The sequence below is a fragment of the Rhipicephalus microplus genome, chromosome 5 (genome assembly GCF_043290135.1).
Source record: "Rhipicephalus microplus isolate Deutch F79 chromosome 5, USDA_Rmic, whole genome shotgun sequence".
NCBI classification, from domain to species: Eukaryota; Metazoa; Arthropoda; class Arachnida; order Ixodida; family Ixodidae; genus Rhipicephalus; species Rhipicephalus microplus.
The window spans coordinates 187,958,585-187,977,606 of record NC_134704.1 but is presented as its reverse complement, the minus strand read 5'-3'; the positions used below and the strand labels follow the sequence as shown (position 1 = coordinate 187,977,606).

General features: G+C 44.2%; 1 protein-coding gene across 2 annotated transcripts in view; it reads left to right on the top strand.

Moving 5' to 3' along the window:
* LOC119174057 (putative 4-coumarate--CoA ligase 2) overlaps positions 1–19,022 on the top strand; it is a 210,988-nt gene that overhangs the window by 33,847 nt on the left and 158,119 nt on the right. For both annotated transcript variants that reach the window (XM_037424837.2, XM_037424836.2), the window contains exon 4: positions 18,345–18,547. In XM_037424837.2, the coding sequence (XP_037280734.2) occupies positions 18,345–18,547 (203 nt within the window). The remainder of the gene's footprint in view (positions 1–18,344; positions 18,548–19,022) is intronic.

The window sequence follows — 19,022 nt, the reverse complement described above, 5'->3', positions numbered from 1 at the left end:
CTTGTGTCTTGGACTCCGCAAATTTGTGACAAATAATGTTTTGTTTTTGGAAGCGCGTCTTCCACCTTTGTTAACTCGGTTTAGAATACTTACAGTTCAAACTTTCTTAAAAATATACAATTCGCCTCTGAGACAAGCGTCTTAAGTTTTTATATAAGAACCAACCGCATTCTTCAGAACACAATGGTCTAGACTACACTGCCCTCAGTTTACGTTCGTCCAAGCGCTGCTAGAGCCTCTGAATGTAAATGTTTATCAGATTGCCATAACGAAGATGCCTAATTCAAAAATTGAAATGAAATTTGATGATATTTTCCCCTTTGTTGCACAACAACTGCCCCTTCATTATTTAAATAATCAGTTACAAGATTATTTTACTCATCTGTCCATAAACAACATCATTGCGACAAATGCATCTATATTAAACGAAAAGGCTGGAGTAGGCATCTTTGTACTTCTCTCGACTGGTCTTTTTCGGTTGGATTACCAGATTACAGGCCTATATTCATCGCTAATTTATTTGCTAGAATCTAAGCTCTTATAGACTACCTGCAAGCGAATCAGAAGTAGTCATACTATCCGATTCTCTCTCAGTACGCACAGCACAAATTCAGCAAAAGATTGAATTTATTTATTTATTTATTTATTTATTTATTTATTTATTTATTTATTTATTTATTTATTGTACCCTCAGGGCCAGAGGCATTGAAGAGGGTAGTGGGTTTACAAAAAATGGATTCAGAAGGTGAGTAAAGGGGAGTACAGGATTCAACGTTTACTGAATAATCAATTTTAGCTGATAACAAAGTTAGGACACAAAAGTAGACCAAAAGAGATCTGGTGTACATATTTTAAATAATCCTAGTATACAATTCTAGCTACAAAACACATCAGAACACGCAAGAACATAAAAAAACGAAAAAGACACACGTAATAATTAACCTCAGTTTACAATGTTTGTTAGTGCAGCGCGAAACAGCTCATAGTCAGTAATCGCAGCAATCGCTCCAGGAAGCTGGTTCCAGTCTTTGCTGGTGCGTGGGACAAAAGATTCTGAACACGTAATTGTTTGGCATATAGGTATACCAACTTTGTGCGCATGATCGATGCGAGAGGACACGTAGGACGGTGAAAGAAAAAGATTAGCACGAAGGTGGGGGCTATTATGAAAGATTTTATGAAAAAGGCACCGGCGAAAAAATTTACGACGAGAAGAAAGGGAAGTCAGCTGCAACGAGTTTTTCATAGCTGTAACGCTTGCTGTTCGATCGTAATCGTGTAGGATAAACCGGGCAGAGTTATTTTGGACCAGTTCGAGGGCTTTGATCAGATAAACCATGCTGGGATCCCAAACTGAAGCAGCATATTCTAATTTAATTCTAACCAAGTTCTTATACATCAGTAGTTTTAGAGAGGCAGGTGAAGAAGAAAAATTGCGACGAAGATAGCCTAACATACGGTTTGCATTGTTAATAATGTTGCTTATGTGAACGGACCATGTCAGGCAAGAAGTAATGCGCACACCTAAGTACCGGTAAGATGAAACGCCATCGAGTAGAACATTATTAAGATGGTACGAGGCGGGAGTGGTTGAAGTTCGACATACGCGTAAAACTTTACACTTTTTAATATTAAGGTTCATTAGCCAAAGACTGCACCAGTTTGAAATAGCGTTAAGGTCGTTTTGTATAATACTAACATCGCTTGTGTCGTTAATTTCACGAAATATCACACAATCGTCAGCGAACAGGTGTATGTTTGATGAAACGCAATCAGTGAGGTCATTGATGTAAATTAAAAATAAGAGGGGGCCCAGGACTGAGCCTTGGGGTACGCCCGAATTAACAGAACATTCTGGGGAATTATATAAGTTGGCTGCAACAAACTGTGTACGGCCACACAAAAAGTGTTCAAGCCATTTGAACACATCACGATCAAGGTTAAGTTTGCTAAGTTTCAGGAGCAGGAGATTATGAGACACTTTCTCAAAGGCTTTTGCAAAATCTAAAAAAATACAGTCCGCTTTGGAACGACGGTCAAGAATGCGGTGAAGCTGGTGTGTAAAAGACAGTAATTGGGTTTCACATGAAAATCTCTTTTGAAAACCATGTTGTGCATCCGTGAAAAATGAATTGGATTCGAGAAACGTTACGATGCTTGTGTACAAGACATGCTCCAAGACTTTACAAGGAATGCTCGTAAGGGATATAGGGCGGTAATTCAAAGGAGATTCTTTGCTACCTGATTTCTGAACGGCGACCACCTTACCGATTTTCCACTGGATGGGTAGGGACCCGCTGTCAATGGATTGTTGAAAAAGTTTGGTAAGAAGAATTGAAGAATACGAGGCCGTACCTTGAAGAAATTTAGAAGTTATAAGATCGACACCTGGGCTTGAAGAGGGCTTAAGTGACTGTATTATTTTAGAAATTCCCCGAGTGTCAATAATAATTGAATTCATGAGTGGATAATCGTGCAGCTTTGGGGAAGGAATAGATGTACTGGAAGAAACCACAATATTACTACAAAAAAACCTGTTCAGGACAACCGGACACTCATTGTCGGGAATGGATTCGTCATTATGGTCCAGCAGTTTAATTGACTCAGTCGTGCTTGGATTAATTACACGCCAAAAGCTTTGAGGATTGTTTAGAAGCAGGCTAGGTAAAATACTCTGGAAAAAGTTGGATTTTGCATTTTTGACAGCGGATACATAGGAATTGTTGGCTACTTTGTATGCAACCCACCGAGCGTTCGTGGGCAGCAGTTTCGCTTTACGGTAAAGGCGCTTCTTGCGGTTTGATAGACGTTTTAAGTAGGCATTGTACCATGGAGCTCTGGCATGCGAAGAGATTTTGCGAAGCGGGATGTATTTGTTGGTTAGCTCGTCGACTTTTCGCAGGAATAAGTTCCAGTTAGCTTCAACTGTACGATTGTCGAAATTGTCTAGAAAAATGTCAAGAAAAGTGGACAGTTCAGTGTTAATGGCATCGAAATTATGGCACAGCACAAATTCAGCAAAAGATTGAAATTATTGAGTATGATTAGCAGTTTATTACCAGCAAACCTGAAAAAAAATTACTTGCTATAGGTACCTGGCAACTGCGGGATTTCTGCAAATGAGAATGCAGACTGCTTAGCCAAAGCATCTTTAAGCGGACCACTTTTACCTATTTTTCCTGAATTCGCCCATGTAACGCACTCAGATATATAAATGCTTGTTTGCACAAGGAAATACAAAAATTATCATTGGATAAAGTCAGAAACTTCATAAATCTAAGATTTTGCTGGAACAAACAGTGGTGTGTATCTGGACAGTTAGAAATTACAATCACCAGACTACGCTGCAGAATTCCGCACCTGAACTATTGCCTACATAAAGCTGGACTCACAGCGTCTCCGTTATGTCTGTTTTTTAAGGAATCAGAATCAATCGGTCATTTCTTTTTATCCTCTAATTAATATTTTTATCAAAGAACCTGGTCGAACCAATTGAGAAGCTAGGTTCAAAAATAAACGTGGCAGTAATTTTATCCTTCGGAGGAATTACATTAGATTATAGCCACAGGGAGGTTTACTCCGCCGTGTGTGCTTACATAAAGGCAACAAAAAGATTACCTTGTTAGTCTATTGTTAATATTATTTGCAGATACGAGACTATTTGAATAGCTGACTCATAACTAACTCACTTGATGATCTTGCCGCCTGGTTCTTGGCCGATCGCCCTTTGTGGTCGAGGCTAAAGGCTCACCATCATTCTCATCAAAACGAATTTCCAGGTAATACATCCACCCTTTTATCGTTTGGAGCCAGTCAGTTGGGAGCGGGCCACAGTGCTATTCTGTCAGCGCTACATCAATTCGTTCAGGCAACCGGAAGGTTACGCTGCTAGTGTTACTGCCAGATATATTCAATGCTTTAGCCCCCTTCTTCACTTTTGCTAATTTGTTTTATATATTCTGGTTTATCGAATTCTTCAGCACTTTTTAACGTTTTTTCAAAGGAACACTATTATTGTTCTTATCTAATCTGTTTTTTAACAGGCGTTGTATAAAATATTTCTATTATAAGGTACGGAGTGGCCAATCCCCCTTGTGGGTATGAGCCAAGGTCTTCTAGGCGCCAAGACAGGACAAAGCGTATTTGTTTTAGGCGCTTTGTGTGCTCGGCAATGTCAAGTCGTCACACTGGTGGAAGTGCTGGGTAGTCTTTATGATTGGCACTCCTTCGCGGACCCGACATTTGAACCCGGTTTCGCCAGCACGCGTCGACACACCAGTTTACCATTTCACTCGCCTTGAGCGAGGCATGGCTCCGGACCTACATTCCTTGCTAGAAACTGGCAGCAATCGCTTGACTCCTTCATCCACAATGCTACTGCAGCTCCACCGCACATGACACTTCAGAATTTCATAATTCCTGACTGATTTCTTGGTGAGAGATATGAAGATGCACAAGACGGGATCGACCAGTTTGAACGCTGCGCGAAGTACAGCCGGTGGGCCACCCCAGAAGACGAACTCATGAATGTGTACTTCTACTACCTGAAAGACAACGCCCAAACGTGATACATCAACAGGGAAAGAAGCGTGGCTACGTGAGACGACTTCCTCAACCAGCTTATTGACACCTTTACTAGTCTCGACAGGAAGTAGAAAGGAGTCTCTCAGAAGCTCGAATTCAAAAACCAAATGAGAACGTTGCTATGATCACCGAGGACATGACCGTCTCTTTGGCAGGGCAGATTCCGAGATGCCGGAAGACAGGAAGCTGCGTTATCTAATGCGAGGCGTGAAGGAACAACTGTTTGCTGGGCTTGTGAGCAATCCACCAACCACAGCAGCTCAGTTCGCGAAAGAAGCCACAGCTATTGAACGGGCCCAACAGCAACGATACCGCCGGAAGAACCCGGTAAACTTTCGAGTAAATAGTGCCGTTACCACTGCGGCGAGCCTCTGCGACAACAATAGGCCTCTGCGGGAAGTCTTCCACGAGACTCTGAGGGTGGAGCTTCGACAGCTTCGTTTCCTTTCAGCAACCGAACAGACGCCGGCATTGTCTTTTGTCGCTGTTGTTGTCCGGGATAAGGTACGTCAGGCTCTCTCTTCATCCGGCTATGTTGTACGACGACATCTTACTTACACTGATGCAGTACGACACCCCGTCGTCGCGCCTTCAGCACAGCAGACTCCAATGACTGGACCACCACGAAACCTGCAAGCACAGCCGCTCTCAGCGCCGACGACTTTCCCAACCTTGCCGATCTTGCCGACAAGACGAATGCCGTATCAACACCTCCTAGAAAAACTATGCCTGGAACGTCACTCTCTTTTTAATTGGGAGCTTCCTGCCAGTGCAATATCTCTGAGGTCATGCATCTTGCCGCGTGTTGCGACCGTTCGCCACGTTAGACCACTCGCCTTCGTACCGCTTCGTCACGTGACATTACCGTACCGCTTCGTCACGTGACATCACAGCTGCTCGGAGGTAACTGTGAGAGCCTCGCTACGTTCGCAAGGGGTGGTCGCCAAAGGCGTTCGCCTCCGTAGCGTAGGGGGAGGGTGAAATGCGAGGGTAGGGAGGCACGTTCGAGGCTCACGTTCCAGGCATGAATTTTTCTAGGAGGCATTGGCCGTATAGTCATTATGTGAAGCCCACAACGTGGTTCGATAGTGATTCCCCGCTTACCTACCAGCGTCGGAAAACCGATTTGGGGCGTACCGCTGACCGTTGACCGGTATGCTTTCATTGTGGCAAAGCTGGGTCTGTTTAGAGAGTTTGCCGTAATGGCCACTATCAGTGCTCAATATTTCCTCGCTACTCTCATTACGCTAGTACGACACTCTATGCACCTACAACGACACTCCTATGAACACACCGCCACAAAATCCAATAAGGCCCAGGTCACGTTCTCGATATCCTGCTCGGGGCAGTTCACCTAATCGTCGCAGTTTTGCCGACGTCACCAGAGGCAGGTCCCCTAGTGCGCGACGGGAAACTAGACGCATCGACTTCGCGAGGAGGGGTTGTCATTAATTGAACTTGCGAATAGCCACCATTGCAGACACATGGCAGCTCCAAGCCACCGAAGCCAAAGACGACGACAGCAACGACTAATCCGACGAATGGGCAACTGACGACGTAACCGGCGTTATCAGCGCTTACTTTGTCGTTAACATTGACGGCCACCAAGTGACGACTGCGGTGGCCACCGGCTCCCACTTTTCTATAATAACCATATAGCTAGCCGACCGACAAAGAAGGGCGAAGGTGTCATAAAACAGACCCAATATAAGAACTACAGGAGGTCAGTTGATGACACCGGTTGGAAAGTGCACGGCCCGACTCTTTATCCTTTGTTGCCACCCTCGTCATTTTTCACGAGTTCTGCTAGCAGCTCATATTAGGAATTGATTTCTTGCTCGAATACAGGGCTGTGATTGACATCCGTGACAGAAGCGTAACGGTCACTATAAGCTTGGACACTGCTGCAGATGAGGAACACTAGCCACCTCGTTTCCGTATTGCCAGTGACGACGCCACACTGTCGCCACGAAGCTGTTCCTTCATATCCGTTCACTGTGACGTCTTACAAAACGTTACTGGCATCGCTGAGCACATCAAGGAGCTCGCATTCACTAGCGGCATTTCTGTTTTCAGGGCTGTCATCACTATTATTGAAGGAATCACTAAACTCTTGTTAATAAATTTCAGCAGAGAACGCCGACAAATTGTTAAAGGCACGAATATTGCCTACTTCGACAAACTCGCTCAAACAGAAGATTGTCATTCAGTGGAGGAAGCAGCAGCGTGTATACTATCACTGCACCAACACTTGTCGAAGTTGGTCCAACGTTATCTCCCTTTGAGCGAGAGCGACTTCTCACGCTGATCAACAAGTTCCACGGCTGCTTGTCATCCACATTAGGAGTAGGTCAAATGGCACTGACAAAACACCACATCATCAAGGATTCTGACGCCAGACCCATACGGCAAAACTCAATTTAGTCGCCCCAAAAAGGCGTCAGAATATTCGAAAACAGGTGAAAACGATGCTAGAAGATGGTGTTATTCGGCCGTCTAAAGTCCTTGGGCATCACCTGTAGTACTCGTCAAAAAGAACGACGGCATCTCGCGTTTCTGCGTCGACTACCAGAAGCTCAATCAGATCACAAAAAAAAGACGTCTATTTTCTGCCGCGTATTGATGATTCACTGGATAGACTACGGAACGCACGCTACTTTTCGTCCATGGACGGGAAAACCGGCTAATGGCAAATTGAAGTAGATGAGAGAGATGGTGACGAGACGACCTTTGTTACGCCCGGCAGACTTTATGAATTTCAGGTACTTTCTTTCGGTTTGTGTTCGGCGCCAGAAACATTCCAGCGTTTCATAGACATGGTTCTGTCGGGACTTGAGGGGCGGACCTCCTTGGTGACCATGACGACGTGATTGTCTTTTCGATGACTTTTGAGTAACACTTACGAAGGCTCGAAACAGTTTTTGAAGCAATACGCTTGGCCAGTGTCACTCTAAGACCCGAAAAGTGCCACTTTGGCTTTCACGAACTTCAATTCCTCGGTCACGTTGTGAGCGGCCAAGAGATCCGACGCGACCCAGATAAAATTGCTAACCTCACGAACTTCCTTTTGCCATGAGACATAAAATCAGTGCGAAGTTTTTTGTAACTCTGCGCCTATTACCAGCGGTTTATTGCTGATTTTTCGTGCATCGCATGGCCATTGACACAGCTTACTCGGGAAGATATTCCCTTCCTCATGGGGCGAAGACCAAGACCAGGCATTTCACGAGCTTCGTCAGCACATGCAAACACGTCCCGTGCTGGCCCACTGCGGTGAAGACGCGCCAACAATACCACATACAGACGCTAGTAATGTGGGTCTCGGAGTAGTGCTCGTACTGTCGAAGGACAATTACGAAAAGGTTATCGCTCACGCCAGCAGGACGCTGTCCCGAGTGGAAGCTAACTACGCTACGACGGAGAAAGAATGTCTTGCAATAGTATGGGTAGTCCTAAAGTGTCGTCTTTAGTTGTACGGCCGCCCAGTAACCGGTATCAGCGATCACCACTCGCTCTGTTGGTTAGTCAACTTGAAAGATCTGTCTCGCCGTCTTGCACAATCGAGTCTTTGGCTCTAAGAATTGGACTTCACTGTTGCCTACAAGTCGGAAAATGACACACCGATGCCGACTGTCTTTGTTGGTCTCCTGTTGAAACGGCATCCTCGGACAACGAAGAAGATCACACGGCCGTTCTGCGAATTGTGGGCACTGCCACATTTTCACAACAGCTGCGTGAGGATGCTGAACTGCTGCCACTCATAAATTACCTACATGAGCGAAAGAATAGCGTACCGATGTTATTTGTGAGAGGGCCGCCGTCGTACTTCTCGTGAAATGACATTCTTTATAAGAACTTTTCACCCGCCGGCAGCAGCTACTTGCTCGGCGTTCCCTTTTCGCTTTGAGGTGAGCTACTGCAAGCCTGCCATGACGATTCTACCGCTGGTCATTTGGGTTACACAAGATTATTGGCGAGGATAAGGTAAAGCTTTTACTGGCCAAGACTTGCCAAGGTTGTCAAAACTTACGTGCACGCATGTCTAAATTGCCAGCGTCGCAAGCCACCATCCATCAAACCAGCAGGCCTGCTGCAGCCTGTCCACGTGCCGGTGACACCGTTCGAACAAATTGGCACGCACTTTCTGGGCCCCCTCTCAAGGTCTGCCACTGGAAACTGGTGGGTAATCGTCGCCACGGATTATCGGACCCGACACGCATAGACAGGCGATCTGCCACGGGCAACGGCAGCTGAAGCGGCGCAAGCTTTCATCGAAGCCATCATTTAAAGACACGTTTCTCCCACAGTGTTCATCACCGACAGAGGTAATGCGTTCGTGGTTGAGCTTTCGGACACCATTTTCCAACTAAGTGGTACAGCTCACAGCAAGACAACGGCGTATCATTCCGAGACCAACAGGCTCACTGAACGCCTCAACAAGACCGTGGCTCACTCGATTAGCATGTACGCAGATGTAGAGCACCAGAACTGGGACGCCATTTTGCCCTACCTTACGTTCGCGTCCAACACGGGTCGTCAGGAGACCACTCGGAAGACACCCTTCAGTCTTTTTTACGAACGCGAAGTTACGGCAACCTTAGACGCAATGCTCCCTCATTAAAATGATGGTGATGAGACGGACGCCGAAGAGTTTACCCAGCTAGCGGAAGGAGCCAGACAACTTGCCAGTTTGCTAATCACGAAACAACAAGGCGACGATGCCAAACACTACAACCTCCGGCACAAACCCATGTTATACATCGTGGACGACAAAGTATGGGTCTGGACACCTATTCGGCAGCGTGGGCTCCCTGAAAAGCTGTTGCGAAAATACTTCGGAGACTACAATGTTCTGCGACGCATCAGTGACGTCAACTACGAGGTTGTTCCGGACAGCATTCAGTGTTAGAAGGGCCGCAGACATTCACCAGAAATTGTCCGCGGGCTTCGGATGAAGCCTAACTTTCAGTGACTAACTGTGCAGTTTTGGTTTCGCCTTGCCTCCCAAACATTTACGAATGAAGCCTAACTTTCAGTGACTAACTGTGCAGTTTTGGTTTCGCCTTGCCTCCCAAACATTTACCATTAGGACGACGTATTTTTAAGGAAGAATAATGCCATGTGTAGGTGCCAGTGGTGGCAGCAACGAAGCAGCGCGAGTGTTCTTGTCCTAGGGCAAAAGACGAAGACGACGTTGGGGTCTTTTTCCTGTCATTGGTAAAGCGTATTTGTTTCAGGCGCTTCATGTGCTCGTCTATCTCGCGTCGTCACAATATGTGTCTACTCTTCCCGGTAGATCTCCTTCTCGAAACATCAATATATTTTATGGCCTCAGATGAGCGAGTGGTTGGAGGAAGAGAAAGACTACCAACACAAGCAAACAAACCAAACAGTGCCTGTGATTTTAGTGCTTAACCCCACTGCATAAGAAGCTGCATGCCTAATGTGGTGATTCGTACAAAAAGTGTCACAAATACAATGAAGTGACAAGTCACCATTGACTCATCTGTACACATTCTGCGCTGGCGTGTGAAGGTCACAGATTATAAACAGTTTTTATGCCGTCAAAACAGGCTAGTGCGGGGCAGGAAACCATACTGCTCCAAAGGTATGGCACCGAGCGTACTTTCGGGACTAGGGTAATAAGAGAGAGACCTCTCCTGCACAATGTTTTCTAAGAGAAAATGCTGTTGAACATCGGGATCGTTGTCCTTGGCCGGATGACTTCACTGGTGTGATGAAGTTTCTGAAGTCGGCATGAGTTATGACTGACCAAGCCTTTTTATTTCTCACCTGCAAGTGTAAGCTAGGAAATATAACTGAAGGTAGAGCTTGGGAAGCAATCACTCACTTGACTCAGGATTTATAAAGTACGAAAAATATCGTACGATCGACGACACTGCGTCCTATATCATTTCACTCACCCGCGTACGTTTGGAACAGGGTGCGCAAGATAGCAGCAAAACCAACACGTCGAAGAGACTTTGTTCGAGCTACAGGTGAAGCATCCAATCGCTCACGAAAGGCCACGTGACTCGGGACGGCTGTGCATTTTTATTGGCACCATCTGTTTTTTCTTTTAGCACTTTCGTTTGCGATGGGATGCCGTAAGTAAAATGAATAGCACGGCGATTTTTTGTTTAGTGATGCCAGCTTGGTGTTTTTTGGCTGTTTTACTATCTTCGAGTCAACCCCATTGAAGTTGGCTGCAGGCTGATGCCTGTGATATCTAGTTGTATTCTCGCGCATAAAGCACATGAAGGGTTCTTCGAAGGGTTCTTTACCATGTTTCTGCCTTGTGAATGTTGTACTCAGCTACTTCACGCATTTGGGTAGTAGTCCATAGATTTTTATCACAATTTTTGATCAGGGTTTTCAGTCCAAAATTCGACTTTACGTCGACAAACGCTCGCTAAGTACTCAAAATAACGATTATTAAGCGATTGAGAGGGCGCTAGGATGGGCTCAGGCAATGGTTCATTCGCGTGCGAGAAATTTGACAGCCTTTTCTTAGAACTCATTGATTAATTGATAAGTGAGATTTCACGCTCCATAACCACCATATGACTATGAGAGACGCCGTAGTAGAGTGCGCCAGAATATTTGACCGTTTGGCGTTCTTTAATGTTCATTCAAATTTGAGCACAAGGGCCTAGAGCTTTTTAGGTCCATAGAAATTTCATCCGTCGCAGCCGGAACTCGATCCCGCTACCTGCGGGTCCGCAGCCGTGTACCTTGGTCACTATAAACCACAGCGGCGGGGCTTCTTATATAAAACAGAGTAAGGGTCGAATAACGTAATTGTGACACGAAATCTTTGAAATAAATTGTGAACAATCACCCAAGCTGTGTCCATCGAGTTCGATATTTAATGTGAATGCATGAAGTTATTCACACGCATTTACTAGATATGCACTGTATAATACTCCAAGTGCACGTTGTGGCATCTTAGTGTGGGCTCAGGCACTCAACCTGCAAGAGATGAAGCGTAGACAAAGACACGACACTTATAGACGTGGATGGAGACATATGAACGGGAAGCCCTACATGCACGTGCGTGATATCTACTGGTACAACCGTCTCTACTGTACAAGAACGTGCAGCGGACGGTTCCCGCAGGCCTATACGATGCGTTTAGACTGCGCACCACTCGACAAGCACCACTCACACGTCGCGGTCGCCAGGATGGCCTGACTTGTCCCCAGAAATCAATGAGTATTGATGCTGCGCATCAGCTTTCGTGATTCGGCGGTGCAGGCAGTTGCTGGTTCACCCGCATGCAGGCCTCCACCGCGACCGCAAGCACCGTCGTCACTCTTCGTCCGTGTTCGTTCGCAGTGCACCAGTGACAGATGGTGCACCGTAACGGGCTGACACGAACCCTTCTTCGGCCAATGCCACCTGACTGCCTCAGGTCGACTCTAGCTCACGCCTTTCAAACTCCTGTTTCTCGCTACTCCTCACGAGTGGCGCCCCCGCGAACAATACATGCACTGTTGTCTTCTTCTGTAATAATTGAAAAGCGCATTTTTTAAATTGCTGCCACTCAGCACAAAAATAGGTCGCGCTATTTATTGTGTTGGACTGAACGCTAAAATAAAAGATCGTGTTTCAGCAAGGAATCTGGGTGAAAAATTGGACTAAAAAACTAGCAGGTTCATTTGAAAACGTCTAATCAGACAGTTTCCAACTTCTTATGTATTACGTAGCACACCCGTCATGGTAGTCTATAGGCTAAGGCACTCGGCTGCTGACCGGTAGGTTGCGCAAACGAATTGCGGTCGTCACGACTTCATTATTGATGGAAGCGGGAATTGCCGTATATTTAGATATAGGTGCATATTAAACAAGGCAAGTGCTCGAAATTCCAGGAACTCTCTTCAATGTGTTTTCTCATAATCATATGGTGGTTTTGGGATTTTCAAACCAAACAATTATTGTTATGTGTCGACAACTCTGACTGTTCCGCTCGTTATGTAGCATATTTTTTACTTAATGTGTGTGACCACCAATTACAACAACGTCGCGCGTGATATACCCATCTCTGTGCCTGTGCCATCTGTGATTGCAGTGATCATTAACATCCAGATTGCATGAAGTTATTCACACGCATTTACTACCTCTGGAGCAGGCGTAGTTTCAATTTACCGGTGTGATCGCCTAGTCGACAAAGAGAGCGTACCAACCGAATCTGTCATCGCGATTTTGTGGGCGCAAAATGACCGTCAGAAATCAAATTATTGCCACTGTTCTTCCGAGTAGAACCCCTCGTTTCTCGTCCGATTCAGTGCAAGAACTGCTGGAGATTCGACCACAGTGCGGGAGGATGTAAATCTAACGTTCGTTGTAGCACCTGCGGAGAGAGCCATCCTTCAAGCAAGTGTACTGCAACAGCGGAAAAGTGTTGTCTCTGTGGGGGCAGTCACTGCGTCGACAACTCTGACTGTTTCGCTCGTTCCCGGGAGGTTCAAATCCTAGAAATTATTGACCACCGCCACTGTTCTCGAAGGGAAGCCATTGACATAGTTATAGACAAGGGTTTTGGATACTCTGGTATTACAGCACGCTGCACTTCCAATATGGACTCAAACCTATCGCAGGCTATTGAAACTGCTGTGGAAAAGGCAGTGAGTAAGGCAATGGATAAACTCATATCTAACCTTTCCAACTGTTTAGTGCAAACTCTTTCAAGTCAGATTGGACGAACAGTACAGACTAGTACAGAGCCTGCAGTATTACACATTACCATCGACGCCACACAGCTACGCAATGTAGTGTTGGACGAACTTTCGGCATCTGCAGGCAAGGCTAAGCCGTCAGGAACACAGGTGCACTTGGGCCAACATTCGCCTCAGCCGAGCACAAGTACTGCTACAGATATGGAACTAACTCGTTATACGAACTAACAAACGTACCATATCTCCTATCTTCACCGATCTCAAGTCCAAATCTAAACGGAATGAATCAGCTATTTCGCGTGAAGATGCTAATAAGGGCGCGACATGCGCCTCTGTGGTGCTCTCAACACCATAGGTCAGTTGAGGGTACTACACTGGAACGGCCGTTCTATATTCTCAGCCTCAACCGACTTACATTACTTTTGCAATAATTTTAATATTGATATTATAATTCTCCAAGAAACTTGGCTCACACCAGAAAAAAGTTTCCATCTTGCAGGTTTTCGTTCTTTTCGATTAGATCGCCCATCACGTGGTGGTGGTTTAATGATCCTTGTATCAAGTAAATTATGCCATAGGGAAAAAATTTCTTTCAGAATGTTAGACTTCGATTGTGAATTATTAGCATTAGACTTGTGTCTCCCCGGATACCACCATTTTTCAATTATAAATTGTTACTTCCCCTCCGGTGTGCAAAGCACGTGTTATCTTGACAGCGTTTTGGTAGCATGTAGAAAGGAAATTGTACTCACAGGAGACTTTAATTCACATCATTTGTCTTAGGGTACAAGGACAGATTCTTGTGGTAGGCGACTGTGGGAATGGGCTATTGATCACAACCTCTCCTGTCTGAATAAAGGTCATGTAACATTTGTCCGAGGTCAAACTAGCTCAGTATTGAATTTAACGTTTTGCTCCAATGCAATCAAGGTTTCGTCATGGGCTGTTCTGGATTCGGCAACTAACAGTGACTGTCTTCCTGTAGTTTTTGACAATACTTGTCCAACAACAACTTTACATCAGCCAAAACGCACATACATCAAAAATTGCAAATTTCAAGCCTGCCTCCGTTCTGCCATTTCCAAGCTTGGAAATGCCAGTACTAAGGAGATTGCATCTACGATCGGCTCAATGCTGGAGGGATCTAGAAAAAATTCCGAACTTTCCATTCCATCCAATGAACGATCCTCCTTTCGTCGGTAGAACGATGAGTGTACGCGCGATTATTGAAGACGAAAAGCTGCTTGGAAAAAACTTCTTCTTAATGAGAGCCCAACAAACTGGAAGGACTATCAATTCCTTGCTGGCATATTTAAGCTTACAGTGAACCGCGCGAAAGAAGAATACGACAGTAGACATTTTGATTATCTTTCTAAATCAAAAAATAAGCGTGTTTTGTTCGCTTATCTTCGGACAAGAAAAGTACTGCCAGCACCTTTAACGTTGCAGTCATGTGTCTAGACGCCGGTAGAAATGAACACCTCTCTAGAAGACATGGCGCAAGGTTTAGAACGCCGTTTCATTGCTAATTTTTAGGCTATTCAGTCCGTTCTGGTAAACTTGCATGAATTTCCAGATGTTTCTTTAGCTGCATTGAATCAGACAGTATTATGCTTACCGAGGACGGCTCCCGGACCAGATGGGATTACGAACTCTATGTTGAAATCTTTACTCCAGGAATCGCCTAATCTTTTGCTAGAACTGGTGAATTATTCTTTAGGGAACGCATGGATATCTCCAGAATGGAAACTTGCCAAAATTGTATTGTTGCTAAAAAATGAAAATGATGCAGACTCGTTGGATAACGTAAGGTCGATTGCTCTGACATCAAACTTAGTGAAATTGGTTGAGAGAATCATCAATATACGAATTAATGAACTTATTACCATGAGGTCAATTCTAAGTTCCTGTCAAATTGGGTTCAGGGCTGGTTGTTCAATTGGCGATGCCCACGTTGACTTAGAAAGTAGGCTTCAATTAGCTCGGCTACATAAAAAATATGCTGCTTTAGTTACCTTAGACATTGCTAAAGCATATGATACCGTGGAGCACTGTATTTTGATAGATAGATTAGAATACCTTGATTTTCCATCATACATAGTAGCGCGGGTTCACAATTGTCTCGCAGACAGGAAATTTTATTCTTTTAAAGATGGGTTTTCATCATCTACTCATACCCAAACGAGGGGAGAACCGCAAGGCTCGGTGCTTGCTCCGGTGCTATTTAATTTACTTATGAGCATCGTTCCACGTAAACAGGATATAACAAATTATGTTTATGCAGACGATATCGCATTTTTTTGCAATGGCAGATAACATTCAGACCTTATATGAACAGCTGCAGACTTACCTTAATATATTGGAGAGCTGGCTCGATGGCAACAGCTTTTTGCTTAATCCGAGTAAATGGGCCCTCCTTGTTTTTCCGCTGCAATACCCTGTGAACATCTCTCTGTCTTGCCATCATGAGGATATACCACAGGTGGAATCTGCTAAATACCTCGGAGTAATTTAGCACACATCGCTTAACTGGTGACCTCATATCGAATATATCGCCGGAAAAGGTGTGCGGGCCATTGGCATATTACGCAGGCTAAGCAACTACCGCATAGGTATGAGAAGAGACACATTATTATTGATATATCGCATGTATGTTCGTCCCGTTTTGGAATTTGGTTGTGTACTTTTTTCTGGAGTTCCAGCTTACAAGTTGCGGCCTCTAATTCTTCTGGAAAGAGAAACTTTGCGCTTTTGCCTTGGCCTTCCCAAAACAGTTGCCAACAATGTGTTGTATCTCAAATCGAGGGTCCCTCCGCTTTCTTGTAGAATTCGCCTTCTGACTGTTCAGACATTCCTAAGAATTTATGAATCACCTATACGACATTCAGAAACAGCCTTTATTTCTACAACGGAATAATATTTTGCTGCTAGATGGCCGCGAATTCACACGCCACAAATTATATTTGTGCAAAATTCACTGGAGCCTCCAAACGTACGTATATGCGACATTATGCCGAGTCGTGATAATTCAGCCTCTGTGGAAATTCAATTCGACGACATTTTTCCTAGTAATGCCAAATTACTTCCCCATAATATTTCGGGTGGTTTACTACAAGATCACCTGCGCTGTATTACAACGAACGTTATTATTGCTACAGACGCATCGCAGTACGACGAAAAGTCAGGGGTTGGTATTTTCAGCCCGATTTTAAATTGGATTTATTCCCTTCGACAACCCGATTTCATACCCGTTTTTGTGGCTGAGTTTCTGGCAGTAGTGCTCACCTTACACAAGTTGGATACAGCAATTACATCAGCTGTCATAATAACAGATTCCCTATCTCTCTGTGCAGCACTTTCTGTTGGTGCTGATAATCACGTAACAAGGACGTTCCGTGCACTAATACCTGCGCATGTGAGAAAAGTACGATTAGTTTGGGTGCCTGGACATAAAGATTTGTTTCTGAATGAAATAGCCAATTCTTTAGCTAAGTCGTCAATCAGCGAACCAATTCTACCGCTCTGTCCATCATCCGCTTATGTGACTGCTGCTCGATTCCACAGACTTACGCTTATGCAAGTCTTTAAAGGTTCAGCACTAACAAACTCTACAGAATATTGCCATTTATTATATCCCTGGCGAAGAGACTTTTGCCGCACTCAAAAACAAGAAATAGCTATCACAAGGCTGCGTTGCCGGATACCAAATCTAAATTTCTATAAACACAGTTCTGCTCAGGCACCTTCGCCTCTGTGCGCATTCTGTGATGAACTGGAAACAATATACCATTTTTTTGACCTGCAGGTTGTTTAACACATTACAAAAAACTCTATTAGAAATTCCTTTGCGTGGTATTGGTATGGACTTATCTCTGCCTGTCATTTTGTCTTTTGGAGCTTTCATTTCTGGTTTCTCTAATGGGACAGTATGCGCGGCCGTACGGGACTGTATTGATGAAACTAATAGGTCGACTAATAACAAGTTTCATGATCCTAACATGTCCACATAATTATATACGTATAAAATCAGATTATTGCTCTATTCTAAGAATAATTTTGTTTATGTAAATATTTGTATGCATTACATTAAGCACCACACTTGCATATGCTATCGGTAATATTTCTGTTATACCTCCATCATTCCAAATCTGAACAGTAAATTTTAAAACCACTCGATTCTTGGCCAATACCCCACAGTGGGTATGCGCCACTAACAATAGGAGAACAACAACAACAACAACATCCCGATTGCGAACTCCCGGCGGGCTGTGCTGCCGGTGAAAATGTGATGGCAGTGACAGATGTGGTCACTAAAACGTGTTTCTCGGCCAGATTGAGCACGGCCTGCCAAAATTTAGAGGCAGAAAAAAAATGAGGACAAGAGATTGTTGAAAAGGCCTTTACCGAAAACGAGTTCATTAAAAGCAACATTGCATATGAGGTAACTTCAGGCGTATGCTCAGCTTATAATGATAAGAACGAGGTGGAATCCAGTGGTTAGCGTTCTTTGTGAATTATTATGGCAACGAATTGATTTGATAGTCAACTCTAGATAACAAAATGTATTTTGTAATTGTGCTACGTGCTTACCAACGTGACTCGCGCATGCGCCTTTAAGTCGAACGGCCGCCCAGCCAGGTTTATGTCTCGACACTGATTTTTTGTATCGCACCTTCGGTTCCTCTTCTATTTCTCGCTGTATTATGGACCAGATGTCCAAATAATGAGAAGTATGGCAATCAGCGTCAACGCGAGTGATTTAAAAACCTACGTCATCAAATACGTCACAGATTGTCGAAATGTGTGACGTCATCAGCTGACGTTGTAACTCTGCCAAAGAAGGTCAGAGAGATCCTCACTTGGTCCGGGTGGAAAATATTTTGTAATGCAGAAAGCTTTCGGTGCCGGTGTCTGCACTTTTTATTGGCGGACACAAAATGATGCGCTTCTTTTCTATTATTCTTTGAAAAGATGCACATGCAGATGTTTCTAAAATACTTACAATTGAGGCATAATATGCAAATTTTCGGATAGAGTTTTCAGAGAAGCCAAGAAGCATTAACAACGGGTTTTTTTTTCTAGGGTCTTTTTGTTACTGGCGAAGCAGATGGCTTCATTTCTGTAAGCCAATTTCCGGAACAAAGTGAACCAGATTTTTGTGAAGTTCTGGTAGAATACCCAAAAGAAACCACAGTAGCACTCTTCTACTCATCTGGTACAACTGGTCACGCCAAAGGAATGGAGATATCTCACTACAGCTTCGTCGCCAATCTTCATATGACCAGGTAAGCAATTAACCAGTCCCTCTCTATAGTTGATCATAAAAAAGCTTGCCATATATATTTGCCATGCCAGAACGTTTCGTCAAGGAGTGTCACAATTCAGTGAGAGTGCACTTCATATTTATAGCCAAGATGGCACAAAAAGCTATTTTACCCTTTTCATGATAATAGATTCCACACACTTTAGTGTGTTCAAGTGGTCCTGAATATATCAGGCTTAGTGAAAACTAGTTCTACAGATATAAAGTATCCAACTGAACACTTCACCAATGTTTTTGTTTTCGTGTATTCTTTGCAGTGTTCGCAAGTTGAGCACAAAATGACATTGCGAAGCATCCTTTTTTCATACACAGGCTTGGCCTCACTTACCTATAAGCTGCCGCAACCTACAAAATTTTGTTATTTGCCAGACTGATAGTGTTTAAAATTCTGATATTATGCAAGTTGTGTTTGCACTCGGTAAATTGAAGAAGTTGAT